This window comes from Berghia stephanieae, chromosome 7, assembly GCF_034508935.2.
Source record: "Berghia stephanieae isolate SIO BIC M18660-M18661 chromosome 7, UCSD_Bste_1.3, whole genome shotgun sequence".
Taxonomy (NCBI): domain Eukaryota; kingdom Metazoa; phylum Mollusca; class Gastropoda; order Nudibranchia; family Aeolidiidae; genus Berghia; species Berghia stephanieae.
The window spans coordinates 24591630-24617652 of record NC_088366.1 but is presented as its reverse complement, the minus strand read 5'-3'; the positions used below and the strand labels follow the sequence as shown (position 1 = coordinate 24617652).

Genomic DNA, 26023 nt, shown 5'->3' with positions numbered 1-26023 from the left:
TTATAGTAGAAGTACGTAGTAGTAGTCTTCTGTTCAAAATGGTCATCTGAGCGAAGAGATAGGAGATAGATTCGAATTTACTCTCTTCATTGCATTGACCGTATGCTTTGACTTTGATCATTTGATACGCTGTAAAAAAAAAAAAAAAAGTACGGTCCACCTTAACCAAAAACAAGCAACAATCTTAGTTTCCCTGAACATAGATATGGTTTTGTTTACGGGAAGAGGGGAACCATGATTATGGTTTTCCTACAAAATAAAAGGAGCATTTGGGCTATAAATAATATGATCGTGGCCTCCCTAGCTATCTCAGGCTCGGAGTAAACAGCTGGAATTTATTCACGACCAGCTTCAGTTTGCTGCCTTAGCAACATGTAAACAAAAAGTTGGTTGGATGCGCATGACATTACTAAAGGTCAACTGCAGCATAGTTCGGGTCATTTATAAAAAAAATCTGGGTCACGTTTGACGTCAAATGTTATTGTTTACATATGGGGCACCTTCCTTTACTCTTCTATAAAAGTTCGATACTTTTCAGTATCAATTAAGGCCCGTAACTAGTCGGAGGTGACGTTTCAGCCAAAAAAAAGTTTTGCTTTGTCTTTGTCACAATGGTCATAAACTACAATTTGAAAATATTACATGAATATAAAATATAACTTAAAATTTGAATTAACAGATTCCGAAAGATAAAATAAATAATTCTCTTCTTACAAAACTGCAAGTAGGCTATACAATTAGTTTACCTTTTTAAAGGTAAGAATTACTTCAATTTGTACATGCAAATTTGGGCCTACATTTGTGTTTTAGCTCAAACAGTATATATTAGCCGATCGTTAAAAATGTTGGTTTATTTTTATTGAATATCTGTCTTCTGCACAAGTTGTAGGCTTACGTGTAGCTCTCTCGTAGATCTACACGAAGCAGATTTTAAAAAGGAAAGAATATTATTCCTTGACTCGGGATCGGATCTAAGACAGCCTCAGAATCAGGTCTGAGTCGGATTCTGATTGCCGGTTAGTGATCATTCATCTAAAGTCAAATCCACCACTGAATCAGAATCAGATGAACTTCAAGAAGATTAGACATGTTTTTATGCGCTCTCTCTCTCTCTCTCTCTCTCTCTCTCTCTCTCTCTCTCTCTCTCTCTCTCTCTCTCTCTCTCTCTCTCTCTCTCTCTCTCTCTCTCTCTCTCTCTCTCTCTTTCTTTCTTTATTTTTTTCTCTCTCTCATTTTCTTCTATTTTTTTTTTTCAACATTAAAAGTAACAATTAAAATGATGGCGAGAAATAATAAGCCTGTTCCTGTATACAAGTACAAGTGCATGAGTATGAATAAATTATATGATGATGATAGTTTAATGTGTCTAGCGAATTACGTTTTCAATTCCTTTGATGATCTAGGGTATGAATAATTATATGCAGTAATACTCTCATAGTACTAATACGAAGTGACTATTCTCACCCCCCGGTAGTCTTCATAATAGTAGTCCAGTAGTCCACAATTGTTGTATGTTTAATCCAAAGGTTGTAATGCAGTAATTTGTTAAGTTTCTTGTCACAAGTTGCACAATTTTTAAAAAAATCAATCAAATCCAAATCGCAAAAAGCCGGCGACGTTTTTTTCGGTAATCCAATCGGCCGGGGGGGTGAGAATAGAGGCAGCCGTACTAATAATAATGTGTTAAGAGCCCATGTCAAATCAATCCCATTTGGTGATCTAAGCATTACTGCTCTCATGAGTTCGGCAGATCTAAAACTACTTGGTGGCCTACTTTTAAAAGCGACAGAAAAGATGCAGGTTGACAACTTAGGGCCAGGTGAGGTATAGATAGTAATAATGCTTTACATGTGTTATGTCTAGTCCTACAATTGCTGTTTGCTACCTTGTGAAGCTTTTTGAATTTATTTATTGGACATTGTTCAATTAAAAGGTCAAGTTTTGTGGGGTTTTAAATCATGGTTTGAATCATGCCAACTCATTACTGCTCATACTACATCCATTTTTGTATATTTTATCTTCATTAGATGAAAGAAGTTATGGCGATCAGTGACAGTGATAAACACAAACAGCTGCCATTATCACCAGAAAAACCAGCTCACAGAGAAGACCACAGCGATGAGGGAATAGATAACATGGAAGAAAGCATTGAGAGGCGAAATGATGGAGATAAACTAGTGTCCAAGAAGGAGATATCTGCAACAACGGATAATTTATTAACTCCGACAACGACAAAAAATGATGCTACTGATGTAGATTTAAGAGGATCATTATGGTTGACTAGAATAGTCATGATTCGCTACATGGGTTTTATATATTGTAAGTTTGAATTTAATCCCTTTAAAGTTTTGCAATCTGGGTTGAATTTTACTCTAATTGGCATTAGACCTTACTGTTTTCACAGAGAAATAAATGCTTCACTGGAAAGCTGATTTGCAATATTGATGCAAGATAAAAATTATAGGAAAAATCATGGTTTGAATTCTTCTTTTTCTTCTTCTTCTTCTTCTTCTTCTTCTTCTTCTTCTTCTTCTTCTTCTTCTTCTTCTTCTTCTTCTTCTTCTTCTTCTTCTTCTTCTTCTTATTATTATTATTATCATAATCGAAGTGGCAATTCGGACCCGAGTCTGAATTGCTTCCCATGGCAATTCGGACTCCTGCCACAATGTGCCTGCGCAATCACAGGAAGTGTCGGAAGTGGAAGCTGGGTCGAAAGTGAAGCGTGGTAGCTTCAAAAGCGGTGATCTATTTTGATTCTTTCAACGAATTCATGCAAACCTTGAAAGAATTTGAGAAGGCGACCTGTGTTTGTGTCAGGATGAGACATTTAGGTGCTCTCAATCTAAGTATACTGGTAGTGTGCTCTTGGAATCTGCATTTGAACTAATTCCCCTTTGTCTTACTTTTTCTTGGGTACTTTTTAATTGTAATTCTAGAACTTTTTACTATCCAATTTTCTCCCTTTTTACTGGCGCTGACATGACCTAAATGTGTCGCAAGCGCCTTTAAAAAATAAAAAACACAAACAAAACAAAACATCGATCTAAATATTCGTGGTCTTTGGGAGATTACAATTGTAGTCGCTATTGTTAACGTTAACAATCAATTTGCCCTCGCATAGATAAAAGTGTCTTTGTGTAATGATTGGAAGATTTGTTTGATTTGCCATGAGCGTGTTGCACAAGATACATGCATGACATATCTCTACATTAATATAATTTGTCATTTGCGGCCGCTATTAAACTGCGGGGAAAGGAGAATAATATGACTTTGGGCATTGAGCGTTTTATTTAAAAGGCACTATGACAAAAGGCAGTATCTTAATTCTTTTTTAATTAAAATTAATTGGGTTGTGGAAATGGTTGTTGGGGGGGGGGGGGGGGGGGGTTATTCTGTTTTTAATGACTTAGAGATACTCGTGAGTGTGTGTATGTGTGTTTAGGACTAATACGGTTTCTATAAATGCAAATGGAATAGTAACTGAGAGTTTCACTAATGATACGAATGATAAGTTCATCATTCGGGCGCATTGCATTGCAGTATTCCAAATCAAAGATCCATTGGAGACTATTCAGACTCGACCCTGGTTAGCCACGGAGTTCTATTTAGTTTAGACTCGAGTCCGAATTGCCACGGGAAGCAATTCAGACTTGGGGTCCGAATTGTCATGGGAGGCAATTCAGACTCGGGTCCGAATAGCCTTTGCCTATTATTATTATTATTATTATTATTATTATTATTATTATTATTATTATTATTATTATTATTATTATTATTATTATTATTACAGTGGACTCCGGATAAGACGATGCCCAGGGGAACCGAGAAAAAAAATCGACTTATCCGAAAATCAACTTAACCGGAGGGTAACCAAATGAGCAAAAATTCATTTGAACAAAGCAAACCAATATAGAATAAGTATGTCCCTTCATATCGCGCGGTCTCTGTAGTGGTCATCAGAGGCTCCTACCCCCAATAGCCCCATAGAGGAATCAGAATACATAAAAATCGGAATTTAAGATTTAAAAAAGCGGAATCAACTTATTGTTATTGACTATGACATGCTTTGCAACAGAAAATGTAATAAACAATCCAAAAGTACTCAAATGATTAAAAATAAAAAAATGTGTAAAAATGTACAGATTGTGTAAAGACTAAGAATGGGGTCAAATAATAATAGAGAACACACAAGTCCTGGCCGTCTGAGAGCAAAGCATTGAATGGATGGATTTAACCTTATCAGGACCCTCCTCCTCCCCCCCCACCCACATACGCACACCTAATCAAGCAAATGCGCGTGCCGGTATATATACACACACAAACACACGGACACAGGGCTAAAATTAAATAGGGAAAGAAGCTGACCGTACTCAAATAATATTATTACCGATTGAAGCCAACATATAATATTACCAAGGTCATTGACCTCACGAATCGGAGTCACAATAATAATGATAATAATACTTCGATCAACCCCCCTCCCAAACATAAAATATTATCCGACATCAGCAGCACACACTTTGAAGAGACTAATCAGACATACAATGTGTGTTGATTGACCATAGGAGATGACGAAATAAGCCATAGCTCACTTTTTTTTCGCTAGAGATTTTTTAAAAAAATTTTCCTTGATGGGAAAGGTGAAAAGCGGAATTTTTGCCTTGAATGTGGAATGTATACCAATTAAGTGAAATTATTCCGCGAAAAGCAGAAGGGTAGGAGCCTCCAGGTCAAGGTCATGCTTCTTGTAAATCGTCGAGACAGAAATAGCTGGTATGCCAATTTCCTATGCGATGATTTTCTGTCGCATGCCAAACTTTCCAAATGCATCGAATCTTCCTTTTCCGCGATAGGTTTGCCATTGTAGTTGTAGACTTGACTTGAATTCTTCTTGATAAAATTGATACTAATTAAGAGGGCCATTACATAGGATGGCCTGGGATTAGAACAAAAAAAAAATCTTGAACTTGAAGTTGCGACAATGTAAAATTTGAGATGGAGAAATTAAAGTTATTCAATACTGCTCATGTACATTGAACACGGACGTCAGGCAAAGCACCTACATCACATCGATGTACGCCAATCGTTCGCGGATATTCTTAACCACTTAAAATTCTTACTGGTAGCTTTTTTAACCAATGGAAATACTTGTTTATTTGTGATTTTTTTGTTGTCATGAGTGATAAGAACATCGACTTAAGCGACATCGACTTATGTGGAGTTTTTTTATTTTTTACTAATGTTGTATAGGAAGAAGGGGGAGGGACCAAGAAAAAAAATCGACTTGGGTAAAAATCGACTTAGGCAACGTCGACGTATCCAGAGTGCACTGTATTATTATTATTATTGTCTGATGGTTACATAATACCATATTATGAAATTTGATTCATTCTTTGAGTCAATTTCTGATTTGATAGTGTGAATTGAATCAACTTTGATATTCATCAACAAGTCATTGTTCATGTGCCCGATTTAGGTTTTGCCTATTTGGTCAGCCTTCTTCAAAACAAAGAGTTGATTGGTAAGGATGGTTTGCTGCCCGCCCAACTCCATCTGGACAATATTCAGCAACATGTTGGAGGTTCTGACAAGAAATTCTCTCTACTTTCCTATGCCCCAACGTTGTTATGGTTTGTAGACTACCATCAGCATTTGAATTTCTGGCTGGATGCAATTGCCTGGGTAGGTAATATTATTTAGATATAAATGGGTTAATTATTTTTTAATGTCAAATTATTTATTTTTTACCTGTTGAGTTTTTAATTTAAATTGTTATGTTCTGCCCGGACCTTGATAAAAATCTGATCTTGACATTGTTTTAATGTCTGTAATTGTAATGAAACTTTGATAGAACCGTGGTATTAGGACAATTGTAGAAGTCCCCTATGAATAGTGGGTTTTCCAGTAAAAGTATTTATATGATTTCAAATACTTCGAAAAAATATATGTATAGAAGTGAAAAAGCATATTTATTTGTCACTTAAAACCCTTGGCAAATATATTGAACTTCATTAATATAAAGCTTCCATTTTAGGTTTTTCTGAGGACTTAAGAAATGGGGCTTTCAAATAATCATATGATAGCCTTGCATTCCTTTTAAATAAAGCTATTGTATGTGAGCTTATCTGGGGTTTGTTTCGGATTAATTTTTATTTGTCTATAATTGGCTAGATTTTTCTTTGACTTTGTTTTATACTTGTTATCGACTAAAAATGACCAAATGTGATCGATTTTTTTATTTTGTTTGTAATACAAATAAATCTGACAATATTCATCACTTAAAGAATCTGACTTAACTGGATCTGGTAATTGTCAAAGGTTATTTTTTCATCTTTTTATATTCTTCTCCCTCAGGCTGGTCTATGTATTTCTATCTTTATGATGGTTAAAGGAGCAGCTAATTGGCCTCTGTTGCTACTTCAATGGCTACTATATCATTCCTTGGTCAACATTGGGCAAACGTGGTGAGTGTTTATATTCAGCACATAGTTCCAGTAAAATCTCATTACATGTCAACCAACTTATCTTTCGATAAACTGGAGTTGTATATACCAATCTGATCCCTTTGCTCGTCATCCAATAAAAAACTTGCTTGTTACTCAAGGAAAGAGCTTTTACGTATCATGTTGAGAATGATATTTTTCTAGAAACGTCCCAGCCCTATGGAACAACTTTTCAAAAGAATTACAGCATTCTTCATCGGAATACATGTTTAAAAAGTATCCTAAGTCTTTTTTCTTTTCCAAATTTAATAGTTGATGCCCATGTAAAGCACTCTGAGCACTTCCATGTGATATGGTATAGCACTCAACAAATACATTGTATTGATATTATTATTATTATTATTATTTATTATTATTATTATTATTATTATTATTATTATTATTATTATTATTATTATTATTATTATTATCATTATTATTATCATTATTATTATCATTATTATTATTTATTATTATTATTATATTATTATTATTATTATTATTATTATTATTATTATTATTATTATTATTATTATTATTATTATTATTGTTATTATTAATATTATTAATAATTTAATTAGTGTTTAAATCCTTCAGAGCCATAACACCCATTGAGCTATAGTCTAACCAGGTGTATTTGAGTATTTGACCGACAGTTACAATTGATTGCTTCCTGTATATAAGAGACTACTCTATTATTACAAAATACTTCTAACCTCAAGCTACCCATTATTGTTAGAGGAACAGAGAGATTTGAAAAAAACACTATCAAGAATTCAAACTGCTCTGCTCATGAACCAAGTACACTATACCATTAGAGCTATATGTAAATAAAAATAGTAACTTTTTAGAATTAAAGGTTTACTGAGTCTAAGTTTATCATGGCTTTTAAATTGTAATGTTAATCAGGCACACACTATTGCTTACATCCTTTTGGACTGATTGTATTGTGAAATCCTGTCCTCCCAAATTAGTCCCTTTTATTTACGTAGTCGTTATTGAATGGACAGAATAGTCAATAATCAATTCTAGCCTCAGTTAGATTGGAACAATCTTGTTTATTTAATTGTCCGTCAGTGCTCTACCAATTGAGCTACTAGTACCATATCCTCAAGTATTGGTAATTTGCTTACATAGTTTTAGGCTTGTACTTCAATATTACTCCCACCACCACCACCACCCCTCATCCACTTTTTCTATAATTTTGTGTGTAATTAACAATGAATGAAAATAACTTCCCCTTCACACACCTACCCCCCCCCCCCCCCTTTTTTTTTTTTTAAATTTTGTGTGGAGTGGAGGAGAAGGGTTTATTGCACTGAAAATTGCACCACCAAATATTTAGTCATGAATTTAAACAGCATTAAGGAGAATACTAGATTTGCTTCATTCCAATAGTTTAAAACGATGAATACTGTATGTGTAATTTATAAATTCTTACTTTAATCCCCAGGTTCTCATTTGGTAAGTAGGCATAATGTGAAGCTCTGACTGACAAGCCATTTGATCGTCAAGTCTAGTTTTTTCTCTCTCCATATTAACATATATTAATTAAGTCAATTGTTTACTATCAGTATTTTACTCCTCTTAATTTTGTTCAACTTTAAAGTAGACATACCATCTTTTATTTCTCTTTGGGCCTTTTTTGAAAATAAGACTGCTATCTGTTCTGTTGTGATTTTTTGTGTGTGTTTTTTTTCTTCTCATGATCAGTCTGTTCTGTATTTTCATTTATACTAGTTATCCTTCCGTATTTGAACTAGCATGTCTTCCATCAAAATTAGGAAAGCACCTTTCATCTGTTTTTATTAAGGATATTTGGCATCAAAAATTTTATAAAATCTAACATGTAATTTCAAAACTACAAAATAAGTCCAGTTACATCTTTTAAAGGACGTATAGATTATATCTCAAAACTGTCAACGTTTTAAAATGCCCTGTAAAATATCAATTTAGCGTTACTTATTTGTTTTGCAGTCACCTGGTCATAGCTCAATTTATACTATTTATCCTTTTGTAATTGAACTTGGTTTTTTTTCATGATTTTATCACGGAAAATGTAGTCTTCATACATGACATATATCTTCTTGTTCTCCAGGTTTTTTTCATGATTTTACAATGGAAATACATACTTCATCTTAATTTTTTTTTCCTCCAGGCTGGGAGAGTCAGTTACTGGAGACAGGGTTTCTTACCATATTTCTATGTCCTATGTTGTCTTTGTCCTCCGTTCCCAAGTCGACTCCCACACCATTCATAATCATCATGGCCTATAGGTGGCTCATCTTTCGTATCATGCTTGGAGCTGTTAGTATCAATTGTGTTTTAGATTGATTTAATAATGTGTGTGTGTGTGTGTGTGTGTGTGTGTGTGTGTGTGTGTGTGCAGAGGGCTTTTATTTCTGTAAATACTGATGATGATATTAATAATATAAATTTTTATAATAATAATAATAATAATAATAATAATAATAATAATAATGATAATAATAATAATGATAATAATAATAACAATAATAATAAGAATAATAATATTGATGATGATGATGATGATGACCACGACGACGATGATGATGATGATGATGATGATGATGATGATGATGATGATGATGATAATATATATATAGAGGACATATCTCTTTTATTAAATATATTGATATTTACTAAACCTTTCATAGTGGCGCAAAGGGGGGTGGGAGGGGGGGGGGGGCATAAACATATGTTGTATAAATCAGTTCTGTATGTGAATGAGTTGAATGCTCGACCAACTGAACCACAAAACGCCCTTTTATTTGTGAATGTACTGGTGCAAAGTGACTTTGTCTGCTTTTCATTTTCAGGGCCTGATAAAAATTCGGGGAGACAAGTGCTGGCGTGATCTGACGTGTATGAACTACCATTATCAGGTAAACCTTCATAATAGAAAAAGTCATCCACTGATGTTTTTTTGTTTTTTTTTGAGACTGTATCAAAGTGACGAATATGGAGGAAATACTGGTTTTAGATATAAGTATGAAAAGGTTTGTATATAACAGTATCAGATAAAGCAGAAGCTGACAGTAACAATTCTGAATTACGAGAGGACTTTTATTTCTGTTGTGATGATGATGATTTTCGATAAATACCTATTGTGAATAGCTGTCAGTTAATGTAGTTTCTCTTGTGTATCTTAAACTGCCATTTGTCATGTGTACTTTTTTGTGAATATGAGTATAAGTAATATGCGGGAGCCGACGTGTGAGTGTGTGCAGGATTTTATTCTACACTATAAGCCTTATGCAGTTGACCTATTTAAAGCGATTTGACGCCTTTGCATTAAGCGCTTTAGAAATATTATTATTAATATTATTATTATTATTATTATTATTATTATTATTATTATTATTATTATTATTATTATTATTATTATTATTATTATTATTAGGATTGAACAGCTCTCAATACTGTGACTTTATGCCCCTTTTTAAAAGAGAAGAAAAAAGAAATTAAAATAATTTATTAAACATGGAAAGGGAGGGGGTAGGGCAGGGCTAGCTATTATTAACTGAAGCAAAAAGCGCAAGTATAATTCCTTTACTAGTATTACACGTGGTTATGAATAAGAAAACAAATAACAAGTTTTGTTGGTTTTTTTTCTTCTTTGTTTCCAGACCCAACCAGTTCCCAACCCCATCAGTTATTTTCTGCACCAGTCACCGGAACCCGTTCACAAGATGGAGGTATTGTCCAATCACTTCATTGAGCTCGTTGCTCCAGTCCTACTTCTTCTGCCACATAAGTTCTGCACGGTAGGAGGGGCAATACAGATATTCTTCCAGGTAACTAGAAATAAAAAATAATAGATAAATATTAGCATATATTTAGTGCGTTTCCACAGATTTACCATGTTCAGTGTTCTTCACAATGCTTCATTAATTTCCCCAATCCATTTGGAACCATATTTCTATTTCATACAATATTGGTCTCCTGTTAGGCTTTTTTTTTGTAGCAACACTCCTACAATATCTATCCATGCCTGAGTCGAGGGTTGTGATATGTGTTTAGTGCTTACCTAAAAATACAATGCTAAGACTAAGACCAGAATTTTCCATGATCCCTGTCACCAATTCAGCCAGTGACCTGGCTGAGCATAACTTTTGTGACACGACAAAGACACTGTACAGCTGAGCTACTGCGATTATAATACTCATTTCCATGTATTCACCATTCCCAGTGTCCTTCGCAAGGTTTCGTTTTACACCATACAAGTCATATGAGACCTATTTTCCATTTCATTCAGTGCTTTTAAGCACCCTTAAAAAAAAAAAATTAGAACTTTTTTATTTTAAGTCACCACTTATAACCAGTACTCGTTCACACCTAAGTCGAGTTGGGCAATGTGCGTAAAGTGGCTTGCATAAGGACACAGTGCTTTAGTCAGAGTTTTGCAATAATGGTCACCCATTTGATCACTGATTATGTTCATTACACCTTTATCCTACTTTCCATTCTAATTCATAAATACTCATATTACACATCTGAAAAGTTTTAAGGACAATATACTATCCCTTCTTATGAACACGTTTTGACAGAGTTACTTGGGAGCCTTTTTTTAGAAACCTCTTTCAATTAAGGATCATTCATTTTTTTTTATATTACAAGGTTTAACACGAAGCATTGATAGTGTGTTGTGAACAAAACTTGGCTTGGTGACCTTTTTTTTTTTTTTAAGTGAGAGAAAGTTTGCGTGTTTTAAAAATTTATGGATACCCCACTTGTCCTTAGAATTGTCCTATATAACTGCTTGTCTAACCATTATTTACTAAAAAGCCACAACAGTCGTGTGAAATGAGAATTAAAACTTTTGGTGGAACTTTATGTGTTAAGACATGTTGACAAGCTTCTAGAATTGACAAACACAATCATAAGCATTACGATAGAGCCAGTTTTATAGGCAATGTACTCTAGCATGTGTTGTTATGTAATGATGGGGAAATGGTGCTTATCACACAGTGCTTCTTAGTACCCCCATTCCTGATCTCTTATTAATACAAAGACAGTAAAAAAAGATGTTTATTTTATCGTCCTTTTCACAGGTAGTTCTCATCATAAGTGGCAATTTAAGCTTTCTAAATTGGTTGACGATTGCTCCAAGTCTAGCATGCTTTGACGATGCCAGCTTGGCTTGGATGTTTTCATCAGGGAGTGGCAGTCCAAAGACAAAAGTTATGAAGATTGTCAGTGAGGCAAAGACAAAAGCGCAGAAATTGACTCTTGGTAAGTTGGTGCAAGAAATTACTTAAAAATTAGTCCAGCATGCTTTAGTTAAAAAATCTGGGACAGCAGAAAAGGTTTACCATATCGTTGATTCAATATAAATTTGAAAATATCTAAAAGTTACTGGTTACAAAATCATATATGTTTTAATTTGATTTGTTTGTGTGCTTATGTGTATGAATGTGTGTGTGTGTGTGTGTGTGTGTGTCTGAGTGTGCTGCTGTATGTAATCAATGATACAATGATGAAATAGGATTTTGAAAGAAAACAAGATGCAATGTATGGAAAATAATAGCAAAAACTCAAAAAAGTCATGGGTAAGTATGTTGTGTAAAGAATATGAGCATTATATAATGCATTTATGTTCACATCACTACGCAAACAACTGCTGTAGTGCACACACACAGATAAAGAAAGCTGTAAAATGGAGGGGAGAAAATGTCGTCTAAGGATAGAAGTTAAGAAAAAACTCAATGATTTGTATTTGAAATAACAGCTTAAGTGAGGCTTTTTTGTCCTAATCATCACATCATGTAATGAAGTAGGTCACATCAACTCCTCCAGCTGACTGCTGGTGATTGATGTGATGAGCAAATTGTCACTGCCTGTTTACACTACAGTAATTAGGATAAGCTTCAGCTTTATGTTTCCTATAACTCTGAAGGACAAGCTACTCTTGGAAAAAAATAGTTAGATCTACAGTAATGAGCAAATCAGTGATAATGAGAGATAAGATTCATGATTTTCTGCCTCACAGTCACAGTTTAAGGGTTAAACTAAGACAACTTTTCTTTTATCTTTTATTTATTCTTCCTTACAGGTCAATGCATTCGTCATGTACTCAATATCAGCCTAGGGTTGCTTCTGGTCTACTTAAGTATCCCAGTTGTCCAAAACCTTTTGTCATCCAGGCAGGCCATGAATACATCTTTTGACCCATTACGATTGGTCAACACCTATGGTGCCTTTGGAAGGTGGGTTCAGTCAAGAACTAACTCTTTAATAGCTCATTTTATTAGTTTCTGCAATGTTTGATAATAATTCATCGCAATCCTTTGGACAAGATGCTGATGAATTGCAAAATATTTTTCGATTGACTAAGTTGATGTAGCTAACCAATAACGGTTTTTTAGATAGAAGAGGCTAACAATTTTTTATTAACCTGGGATAAAGACCAAATAGTCGGTGTATCAAATTGTTTATATTCCTCCATCTAATATTGACAGTCATCTTTACACATTTTCCCCAATTACCTTACATTTATGGAATAGTTTATTTGCTGGTGTCAAGCTTCAGAGCAATATTGAGACCTTTAAAGCTGCACTACATACTATCAGGAAATTACTGTATCTTCTTTTTTTTTTTTTTTGGGGGGGGGGGGGGGGGGAATGCAACATCTACAGTTTGAGTGAGTCAGTTGGTTTATATAAAGAGGAAGAAGAAAAAAATTAAGCCATTGACTTTCTACCCTCATAATTGAAGCTCCACACTTGATTTTATTTATTTTCATGTGTGTAAATTTGTTAGGCTTAAGGTCTTGTTGTACACACTCAGCTTCTGAGATCGTAGTCCCTGATTTAAGTCCGGTTGTGGGTGGTGCAATCCCAGGAGAGGACTCTTTACTCACATTCCCTCACCTGGGTGTAAAAATTAGTGCCTGGCTAATAACAACACTGTCTATATCAAGAAAAGAAAATATGATGGATCCTATATGTGCCCTGTCTCATACTATGAATTAAGTATTGCTGTTGGTTTGGGACTCCTTGTAAAATGCTTGGGCATATATAGCAGATATGGGACTTTTTAAATTTTACATTTTGTTGTTTTTAAACAATAATTTGTTCTAATTGTTACTTTCAGTGTCACCAAGAAAAGGACAGAGGTCATCTTTCAAGGGACATCCAGTTCCGATCCAAATTCTCCCAATGCGTTGTGGGAAGATTATGAATTCCATTGCAAACCAGGAAATATCTATCGACGCCCATGTTTAATATCACCGTACCATTATAGACTTGACTGGCTTATGTGGTTTGCTGCTTTCCAGGTGAATAATATTATAGATAGCTGCAGTGTAATGGTGAAGATGTTCAGTTTGCTTTGGCCCTCCATCAAGTCTAGGATCACTCCTAGGTTATAAAAATGCGGGATTTTTATTACTGCAATTGAAGCTGTTCAACACTGTGCTACCATATTTGTCCTGATAGTAAAGTGTGGATAGATGGAAAGAAGAATTCATCCTCATAATCAAAATATTGCCATTGACCGTGCAGTCACCCAACTCAAACATTTGCCTATAGTGCAGCTTTGTGGTCTTGTGGTATGACACTTGACTTCAGATCTGTATATATCTTATTTGTTACATTGTTCATCAGAAATAACAATGGCATTATTTTGTCATGGGTTTTGTAAAGGGTGTCTTGAAGATATAAACCTTTCTCAGGATTTAACTAAAGCACTATTATTAAATCCTATTAACCCTCTTAATTTGTGTTGTACTTTTCCCGCATAATGTTTAACCTTTTTTACTTTATGTCATAAAAGGGCCATTCACTTATGAGATATAATGTAGTAACAACGAAGAAAGATAATTATTGGATTGTCTATCATTTTCAGCCCATGCTTAATAAAACATTATTACTATTGTCAATATTATTATTATTATTGTTCTATTATTATTATCACCCTCATCATTGCCATAATTTGTATATGTTATTATTTGATTGTTGCTCCATTTTCAGAATTATCAACAGAATCCTTGGTTGGTCCACTTGGCTGGGAAACTTCTGGTCAATGCCAATATTACAGATTCTCTCATCAGTCATAATCCATTCAAAGGGAAGAAACCTCCCCGGTAAGATGTCAATCCTATAAATGGACGGTATTAACTCTTGTACCGCATTGGGGTCAACCGGAAATAACGACCGGTTCCCAGTACTTGCCTAGCAAGTTTGATTGACGTAGCTAACATACAGCGTCACTCGGGTTTGATCGTGTCATTTCTTACGTCAAAAACTAGCTTCATACTCAACCCAAACAGCTTAAATAAACTGTTTGCTGATTGGCTGAAACTAATAATATCAACCAATCAAACTTCGGCTTTTATTTCATAAAGAACACAATGGAATTTTTACTGAATCAAGGTCAGGTCTGTTACAACTGATGCCCATGTCACTTGGAAAAGGTGTGCTACACTTAAACGACTGCGGCGTAAGTGAGTTGGGAATGGTGTGTTACGTTTATACAGCGGTCGAGGATCGGGGGTTAAGGACATGGGCTATCTTGTAATTTTTCAAAACTCATATGATCACTTTCTATTCATTTAAAAAAAAAAAAGAAAAGTCAGAGTGAAGTTTTGTTCAGCATATAATGTAAGTGTTTCATGTTAAATTATTTAAATAATTTTGAAATGAATGAAAGAGGCCTTATGAAATATTAAAAAATCATCATCCAAGTAGATTTGTTAACACTTTTTTATAATGCAGGTAAGCAACTTGTCCTTAAAATTGATCAAATATGAATGAGTTAATAGATTTAGTAGAAGAAAAAAAAAAGTTTTGTGTTGTTTTGAACACAACACCTAAGATAATTTAAAAGGTGATACCTCTGTTTTAAAGATCGTCATTTTAAATGGAAATGATTTTTTTTTTAATAGAAAAAATCTCAGATCAAAGGAAACTTACCCAGTGTATTTACTGATAATCAAACTATACTGATAATCAGCCTCTAATCCCAAGGCCAGTTTCTGACCATTTCATCATTGACACACCCTAAATTGAATTCCAGAATACTAGAATTAATTTATTGGATTCTCTATTTTCGTCCAGTCACTACACTGATTGTTGTAAAAGTCTTAAATATGAACTTTGAATGTTTAGGGGATTAAAACTGATTGAAATTAATTAGAAAAACAAAATACATGGATTTTCTTCACCCATTGGAGTTGGCAGTTGATAAAAGACAGTTGTCTCTCAGCAAGAATCGATGGAGTGAAAATAATGCTGATTAGGGCTACAAATTTATTGTAAGTTAAAACACCAAGCTGAGTATATAATAATAATAATAAAGATAATAATAATAATAATAATATATGTTGTTTGTTTTTTTTATAGCTCCTTACCTCGGTATCTTAACAAGCTCAAAGTGCTTAACAGTAACTTGACAATTTTCACTCAAACATACAACCACTCACACATGCAGTATGAAACAAAGCAATATAATTCTACAATGTTACATATTAAATATATACATTTTAAGACGTTTTTAAAAGAAACCTGTCTCATTACTGTCTCTGTTATATATTGGTGCCAAATATTCAAATGCATGCTCACCGCTTCACAAAAATGTGATTATCAGACTTTGATTTCAGATTTCAGATTATTGAGTCAATTTTCAATCTTTTATCATCGCAACTTACACACCACACTTTATCCATCCACATATTTCGTACACAAGCTTCTTTTTTTTATATTTTAAAAATGCATAATCTCATGAGCATAGATTTGTTATCTTTTTTGCACAGTGGTTCTTTGTAAAATTTTCAAAATATTCTTTCTTGACTGAATTATACAGAGTAGTCTTTTCTTTTATTTTAATTTTTTTTTTTCAGATTTGTAAGAGCTGAACACTATCGTTACTCTTACACCAAACTGTTTTCCCCCGAGGCCAAGAAAGGGGCATGGTGGAAACGGAAGAAAATGGGAAGTTATCTCCCTATAGTCTCGTTACAATCTCTTCAACCGATATTCAAGCAAATGGGATGGAGTTTGCCAAAACAGTAGAATTCTTGGGAGTTTTCATTGCACAGAGTGCAGTCATATTAAGTGTGCTGGGACTGGGTGTTTAATTGTTTTCTTCTGTGTTATATTATGGACAAATATTGTGTATATATAAATTAAATCATACAGTTTGAATTTTATTTTTTTAAAAAGATTTATATATATATGAATTCATGCATAATTTTAATGTAAAGATTATAGCATTAATTAAATTATCTTGGCGATATGGGTGACATAATGCTGCCTTAACACCATTTTGTGGAATGCAATACCAGTGGAAGTCGTGAGTGTTTGTCTGTATGGTTTGATTATAATCAATGTAGTAATATAACTACATATTTTGGTAGCAGCTTCACTATAAGTATTGTTTAGTGCCTTTGAAGACAACAGATCCGATCCTCTATTATATTATTATTTGAATAATTCACCTCCAGGAAGTTGTGTTTTTACCAAAGTTAGTTCTAAAAAAATAAATGAACCCTTTCAGCATTCTATTCATCCATATTTGTGTACGCTTTTCGTTTTATTTTCAACCAGTAAAACTGAGAATGTGAATTATATTAAAATAAAATTAAGGTATCACAATGTAGAAACAAGTTTTTTTTTAAATCAATAAAAGCTATAACAAAAATCCTGCACAGTTGGATGATATAATATGTGACCCACTGCCTAAAAACGGTATTAAGTCAGGATGAATTAGATGCTAACATATTTGAATTTATATTGTAAAAATTATGAAACTTGGGTCAAGTTTTTGTTTTATTGGGAAGAATTAATATCAAATTCTTAAACCTGTAAAAAGGTAAATTTAATAATTTTGGTCATTTTAATTTTAAATTTATTTTTGGCATCTTTTTAACCCCAACATACTACCGTTTTGAGATGATGCCTCTATTATGTGAGAGTGAAGCAGATGTCAATATATGAATTTAAAGTTAAAATGATCAGAGATACAAAAGTTTAGTCCTTTGCAAAATGAGAAACTAATTTCGTTCTCATCATTTTGAAAAAGCATATTGAGGGAGTCCAACTTTAACCGTGTAAGTGAGAGAGAGGTGATTTCGAGAAAAATAAATGTTAAAAACAGTGCAGCTTCTGCAATAACACTTGTCATGTGTGTTTAGATCACATGACTATTCCCATGAAATAACAGGATTGTGGTTAGCTTCTGTTAGTCACATGGACATTTTATTTTTTTACCGAACATGATGCTTGCATTGTGTGAGTTGGACATCCTCCATTTATACATTTTATCTAAGCTTTACATCCCGATTTTAGGTTCAGTTATCACACTCTATTCATTCAAACACAATACTGTTCGCGCCAGATTCTAGCACACCGAATTCCAGCACGTTCTACAATATGGCATGCTGGGGCTGAATTATTTAATTTTACCCTCATAATAAGTCGTTACTGCCCATGAGTATAGGGTTATTTTTTCTTCTTTTGAGAGTTTGCTCGAATCCAGCAAGTTCTGTAGCCGTTTGATGTGGTGACTGACATTTTTTAAATGCAAAAAGTTGATTTATTTAAAGATGCAACTTCATAATAGATCCTACCAATGTGCCATCATTTTCACAAGAGTGATCACTGCTTATTGTAGGGATACCACTTTGGCTGGAAATAATGTAAATTCATGTTTTTCATAAATAAGTTGAATTTTTCCTTGCCTGAAGATTTTTTCACTTTCCAGGGTAAGGGGGCTCAATTGGCATTCCTATTATTTTACATTTTTTACAATCTTGGTGTAAAATTTTTAATAATTTAATATAAATAAAGTATAAATATTTTATTTATTATTATCTCTCTAACTTATCCATGGTAATTTGTTCAGTTGGAGATAATTGAAATTAATTCATTTTTGAGTTGTTTCCAAGCTCTTTGGGATATTCATTAAGATTTTACTTTTTGTAAATTTGCCTATGGCAGTACTGTTATGTTAAGTTTGACTCAGTTGTTTTGCCTCAGTGATAGAATTTTCATAATTGTTCAAATCTTTACAGGCGGAGTTCCAGTTCACTCCAACTCAACAAACAATAATTTCTCTCATTATTAATCTGAAAATAAACACAGACCTGACCGTTCTCACAGGGGTGGGGTTCCTGGCCTCCCATAGTGGGCAGGGTGGCACTTACTCTGTCTTCTATCCCCCTATATCTGTTTTCCATTTTGCTTTCTGTCTTTGTCTTGGAATGAGATTACTTAGTTTTTCCCTGGCCCTGACTGTAGTGGCTCGGAGGGAAACAGTCAAATGCATAGTTGTTTTGGGAGATGATAATTGATGAAATTTTTTTCCTTGTAAATCGTCTCTCTGTTATGTATTGTTATGTTTGTTATTTTGAATGTATAATGTAAGCATTTGAGTGTATTCCTCGTAGTGGGATTTTGTGCTGGTGTCTGGGTGAGACTTTAAGGTGATCTCAAACTAAGTACAGTGATAGTGTGCTCTTGGAATCTACTTCTGTACCCTATTTGAACCACTCCCCTTTGTCTTACATTCCCCCCCCCCCCCCCAAGTCCTTTTTATTTTACATCTAGAATCTTTCCACTATCCTATTTTCTTCCATTTTACTGGCGTTGATATGACTTAAATGTGTTGCAAGCGCCGTAACTGGGTGGGGATCCTGACCTCCCATAGCGGGCAGGGAGGTACATACTGTCTTCTATCCCCTTATATCTGTTATCCAACATGCTTTCTGTCTTTGTCTCGGAATGAGATTACTTGGTTTTGTCCTGGCACTGGCCGGAATCCTAGCTGGGAGGGAAACAGTCAAATGCATAGTTATTGTTTTGGGAGATGATATTTTTTTCCTTGGAAATCATCTCTCTGTTATGTATTATTATTTTTATTTTGAATGTATAATGTAAGCATTTGAGTGTGTTCCTCTTTGTTGGATTTTGTGCTTGTGTCTGGATGAGACTTGTAGGTGATTTCAAACTAAGTACATTGGTGGTATGCTCTTGGAATCTACATCTGATCCCTATTTGTTCTCAATTCCCCTTTGTCTTACTTTTTCTTGGGTGCTTTAATTGTAATTCTAGAACTTTTTACTATCCCATTTTCTTCCTTTTTACTGGCGCTGATATAACCTAAATGTGTTGCAAGCGCCGTAAAATCCTTAAAAACAAAAACAAAACAAGCGCCGTAAAACCCTTAAAAACAAAAACAAACAATGACCGTTCTCAGAAAGGAGAACTGAAACTACAATGTGACCCAGGCTTCAATAAAGAACAAATTGCATAGCTGTTGGTAATAACATATTTATGATTGTATTCAAATGATGAGAGAACTTACACTGTTGCCTTTTTAAGGGTCATACTAATCTCCTTTTTCTTACATTTACCTTTTATTTGGTATTTTTGTTGATTGTTTTTTAGAGACTTAACGGCACTTGAAACACAAACTGGTCATTGTGTTGCAAGTGCCAAGAAAAGTAAAATGACGGGCTTAGATGAAAGAAGGAAAAGAAGTAGATGATAAAAGAAATGCAAAACATCTCAGTAGTACAGATAATCAAAGAGTGTTTAATGTTGCCTCAGCATAAAAAACCGCAGTGTTATAAAACATCCAAGTTTGTATAGTATAAATTCCCCAGAGGCGTATATTTGGTAGTTTTCTAAATTCAAAAGTATTCAACAACGGCTTTAAAACAATAACAAAATTAATAACAAGAATGGTTCAAACTCTTTCCTCAGCCAACAATACTGTATGTAAAGCCTGATCTGATCAGGGCAGGCCGTTTTTGTTGAATATTTTGATCCTAAACATTCCTTATTATTATTATGTATTTTATTGTTATTGAAAGCTGTTATATTACTAGTTTTTCAATACTTTTAAGAGTCTTACAGTTTGGTACTCTGGCATATTGGCATCGAGCCAAGTTTTAATAATGGTGATAAACATAATCTATTATCTTTGAACTGTCACATCATCTTCCTTTTCCCCAAAGTGCTGATATACCTAACAGTGCCACGAGAACTGTTAATCTTCTTTTTTTTAAAACAAAGATCATATTTGGGGTTAATAGCGATCTGTTCATTCAATGAACATCTGGGTGGGGTTCCTGACCTCCCATAATGGGCAGGGAGGTCACTTACTGAGTCTTCTATTCCCCTAAATCTGTTTTCCAACTTGCTTTCTGTCTTTGTCTTAGAATGAGATTACTTGGTTTTGTCCTGGTCCTGGCCAGATGCCCTGGCTGAAAGGGAAACAGTCAAATGTATAGTTAGTTTTGGGAGATGATATTTTTTTCGTTGTAAATGTATTATGTTTTCTTTATATTATATTTGATTTGTAAAACATTTGAATGTATTCCTCTTAGTGGGGACCTGTGCTTGTGTCTGGATGAGACTTTTAGTGATCTCAAACTGAGTACTTTGATAGTGTGCTCTTGGAATCTACACATGTTTCTTATTTGAACCAATTCCCCTTCGTCTTACCTTTTCTTGGGTGCTTTAATTGTAATTCTAGAACTTTTTACTATCTCATTTTCTCCCTTTTTACTGGCGCTGTTATGACCTTAATGTATTACAAGCGCTGTAAAAGCCTTAAAAACAAAACAAACAAACAAATGTTGAACATTCCTATGTTTTTATTTAAGGTTTTCCTATAAATATTCTGCTTTATTTAAAGTTTTCCTATACATATAAATATTTTATTTACTCTGAAACTTTCACAGGCATGAAGGTTACCGAGTGTTAGAGAATGTAATGCAATGGTCACCACCAATTAACCTGCCTCACAGGTGACAACATTATCAGGATATTATATCAGTTATTAGGGGGGGGGGGGGGGGGGGTGAAGCCCAAAAACTGAAAAAATTAGTTGTTTCCTACTGCCATCATATAACCAAAAGGCATTTGATAGGCGGTCACGTGCAACACTATATGATAAATACTATCAGTGATTTTGTCAGATGTAATTGCTGAATCAGATACACGCAAGCTGAATATGATGAGATTTGTCATGCAAGACATTCATTAACCACCATGGGAACTTTAAACACAAAGTCGTCTATTTATAAGGTGGGTTAATAGGCAGTGACCAATGTATTGTAAATCAAAATTATACAAATGTCAGTTCTTAAATGGAATACTACAGACATGCCACAGGTAAAAAAATAAAAAAAAAATATTAAAAAAAAAATAAAAATAAATACGAATTTCAAGAAAATAAAATATGTGTGATCTGGATTTTCAACCTCTATTTATATAAATTGCCACGTTAAATTTAAAATTTAACATTTCTTGCAAAAATCAATTTTAAATATGTTCCACTGAATTTAGGGTGAAAATTTTTTTTTGACTTGGCCAATTTTGGCTTTTTAATAAAATTGAATACAATGATTAAAGGCAGGTGACGGAGTATATTGGACAAGGATTATCCAATTTTCCACTTTGTATTGAATGTTTTAGTGGAAATTTTGTGCCATCTTTTAGACCATCACATGACGATACCTAAGCTATTTTATTATTCTGTTATTACAATATAACCCCTGAATAAGGACATCACCCGGTCCCAGAAAATTATGTCATTATTCCAGGATTTTCAAGGGGGTTTGATGAGACCTGTGATAATAATGATCGCGATGTGCTGTCCAGTGCCATGTTGTCAAAATGTTTACCAGATACGCTCTCACTCTCCGATTTGTATTGTCATTGTTTTAATCGAAAACAGTGCCTAAATGCCATTTTCCATCTGTCATTTATCTGGACTTAAGACATTTATTTGATTAAATGGCATTTAATAATACAACGAAATATATCTCCATTCCTGATTCCCTCTTGCTTCGTCAGCAAGGTTGTCAGCGATCGGTGTTGACTCCATCAATAATGCCAAAGTTCCTTATCGTCAATTTCGACTTTAAAAGCAACCAGATAGAGTCTCACTTGGCCAAACACTACAAACATTTTGACCCCTCTAGAAAAAATCAGTTTTGATTAACAAATTTGTTTTGAAAAAAAGAATGTTTTTAGTTATTAAAAAAAAATGTTTTCCTAATTGAAACATGATTCTCAGTGTGGCCAATTTTGATCAGTAACAATCTGGCAGCCCTTGATGGCTTTGTTTTGTATGTAACTGATAGCAACGCAGCTATAGATAGGTAAGCTTTGGTCGGTAACAAAGTGATCTCATTGGCTGTGAGTAGGCTTTTTATTGTCTAAGAGTAGGAGATGACAATGGTCGAGAGCGATGTTGCCGATTTGGCTAGATTTTTTGTTTCAAACTTTGGTGTTAACTGCCGATTATCGCTGTATCAGTGTTGCTTAACTGGGGTTTTACTAAAATGCTATGCTAATTTGGGGATTTTATTACTCATAATATATTGCCAAAAAATCGGGACAAGAGGTCACTGTCGCTATTCAGGGGTTGTCGTTATCCTGAGGTTGCACTATATTTGTTTTGGTGTTTATATTCACAGCTCAATTCATAAATGTATGATTGTTATTTAAAATTTTAAAAAAAATTAAAACATTTAATTAATAAATTTGGATTGTTTTTTTAATTGGTTGATTAACACTCAATCATGACACAAATAGACACACACTCACAGTGCTTACGACACAATTATGTCGTTTCAGCACCAGTAAAATGGAATAGGAAAAAGTTCTAGAATTGCAGTTGAAGCACCCAAGAAAAAGTAAGTCAAAGGGAAATTACTTTAAATAGGGAACAAATGTAGATTCCAAGAACACACTATCAGTGTACTTGGTTTGAGATTACCAAAATGTCATCTTGGGTGGGGATCCTGACCTCCCATAGTGGGCAGGGAGGTACATGCTGTGTCTTCTATCCCCCATAACCGTTTTCCAATTGTTTCCTGTCGTTGTCTTGGTATAAGATTACTTAGTTTTGTCCTGACCCTGGCTGGAGACCTTGGCTGGGAGGGAAACAGTCGAATGTATAGTTATAGTTTTGGGAGATGATATTTTTTTTTTCCTTGTAAATTATCTCTCTGTTAATCATTGTATTATGTTTAGTTTACATTTTTTATTATATGATTTGTAAACATTTGAGTGTATTCCTAGCGGGTGGTTGGATGGGAGCATCACCCTTGAATCATATACCTATGATGTTCGCATGGGTGTACGATCCGATAGTGATGTCGTTTCTTCTTCTCTTTACAAGCCTATCCTGCTTCTTTGGTTTGTGATTGTACTTTTGACAGGGGATATTTTTTTTCCTGTAAATCTTCTGCCTGTTTGTTCTTGGTTATTTAACATTTAGCTTATGATATCTTTAGGTTATGATTTTGATTTACATTTGTACTATTTTTGTTAGATTGCTTGTTTTTTTGTTTCAGCGGTCTCTCATATAACCTCAATTGTGTTGGAAGAGACCTAAAGCAACAAACAAACAAACAAACAAAAGTGTATTCCTCTTAGTTGGGACCTGTGCTTGTGTCTGGATGAGACTTTTAGGTGATCTCAAACTAAGTACTTTGACGGTATGCTCTTGGAATCTACATCTGTTCCCAATTTGGAACAATTCCCCTTTGTCTCACCTTTTCTTTTGTGCTTTAATTGTAATTCTAGAACGTTTTACTATCCCATTTTCTTCCTTTTTACTGGCGCTGATATGACCTTAACCCATTGCTGCCCGAGCATAATCTGAAAAAATGTCTCTCACTGACCATGTGAGGGGAGATAACTCTTCCAAATGTCATAGTACACTTCATTAAAAAATTAATTGCAAGAATGTGAGGCATGCTAGAAACAAAATAAAAGCTGTTTTGGAAAGAAGAATGAATGGCCTTTAATTTGATGTATTGTTTTTGACTATTGATTCATATTTTGATTTGAAAAAAAAATGTTAAAGTGAAAAATATGTAATAATATTAAAACACATGAAACCCATTGTCAATGTCATCAAAATGCGCATCCAACTCAACCTCAATGTCTGATGCAGTGTCTGAATGAGTACTATCATCATCACTATCCATTAAAAAATGTTGATCACGCCCGAGAATTGAGTAATTCAAACGCCATTCCAGCAAAAAAAAAAAAAAAAAAGGACGTTACCACAACCGATTTGGTCGACAAACTTCAAAAAATCGCAGCAGACAAACGAATTGAGATTGAAAGGGATGTACGCATGCGCGGGGGGGGGGGGGGGGGGGGGGAGTTGTTTGTGTTTTTGTCTTTTTCCCAAGTTCATCATTATTCGAATTTTTACAACAAATTCGTGCCTAATTCATGTTTTGGTTCATTGGAATTCATCATTGAAACGTTCAGATCGAAGAAATTTGACCTGATTTGGATGCTGATGTGAACAATTTAAGAATAATTTAAGACTTTCTCCGTCGACTTTGGCGGGAACTGTGGTAGCCATTTTGTTTCCAAATAGTTACGGTAAACAAAAAGTGACCTCATAGGAATTCCTGGAAGTGTGGTAGCTTAACATCAAAAGGATCAAGGCCCAACAAGAGGAGAGGCTGTAGAAGGTAGATTGAAAGAGAATCCTACTGATTGTTACGACAAAAGGTGAGAGAGGAGTGAGAAAGAGGGAAAGGAAGAGACAACAGGGAGAAAGAGAGCGAAAGTTGAGTGATAAAAAAAGATAAGGATAAGGATAGCCGACTAATCTGTAACTGTAACGCAGGACTTTAACTGTAACTGTTACATTACTAGCCATCAAGCAATATGAGTTCAGATAGAAGCAGCAAAACGTCCACGAGACAATCTAGAAAGGATTCGAGGAAAGAGGACACAAATTGTGGAAAGTGTGACAGAGATGTTGGGAAGAATGATCATGCATTAAAATGTGACATGTGTGAGCTGTGGCACCACACTTCTTGTGAAGGAGTTAGTGACTCACTATACAAAGCAATACAGGATGCAGAAGCCGACAAAACACAGGGCCTACACTGGTACTGCAAGAAATGTAATAGGTTTGCCAGTGGATTTATGTCAGGGCTACAGCGCCTATCGGCCAGACAAGAAGCCCTAGAAGAAAATTTTGGCGCACTCGAAGCACGAGTTTCAGAGAAACTTAAGGAGGCGGATGAATCAAACGAAGACCTAGGTAAGAAGGTGCAATCCTTGGAGGAGAGAGTAGTCAAACATCCTTCTGAATATGTAGAGCTAACAGTCAAAGAGGTGCAGGATAGGCAAGAAAGAAGGCTAAACATTATTTTCTACAATTTGGCCGAAAGCTCTGCCGAGGACCCAAAGCAGGTGAAAAGCGATGACCTCAGGACAGTGAGTGATATACTGGACCAAGTGGGCATTAAAGTTCCCTTTACCAATCCCACTCGCCTAGGAAAGAAGGAATCGACATCGGCAAGACCCCTCAGGATACAAACAACAAGTGAAGAAGATGCCACTAGAATCTTAAGGATCGGGAGGAAACTCAGGGAGATTGAAACTCTCAATACAATCTATGTAAACAAGGACAGGACCCCTTTAGAACGAGAGGAATGGAAGAAACTACTAGTAGAGCGGAAAGAGAAAAACCAAGAATCAAGAGCAGAAGGCAAAGAGGAGAAACTGGGTCTTCCGCAACAACAG

The 26023-nt window shown here is 34.6% G+C and overlaps 1 protein-coding gene across 1 annotated transcript; it reads left to right on the top strand.

Annotated features, from left to right (window-relative positions):
• Positions 1-637: 637 nt before the first annotated feature.
• On the top strand, positions 638-21344 carry LOC144976931 (lipase maturation factor 1-like). Its single transcript, XM_078921544.1, has 13 exons — positions 638-1016; positions 2028-2319; positions 5477-5682; positions 6355-6464; positions 7936-7946; positions 8641-8789; positions 9323-9388; positions 10133-10300; positions 11558-11738; positions 12559-12712; positions 13599-13782; positions 14477-14589; positions 16345-21344. Exons 2-13 carry the CDS (start codon positions 2028-2030, stop codon positions 16514-16516), a joined length of 1806 nt encoding a protein of 601 aa, XP_078777670.1. The 5' UTR covers positions 638-1016; the 3' UTR covers positions 16517-21344.
• Positions 21345-26023: the final 4679 nt, after the last annotated feature.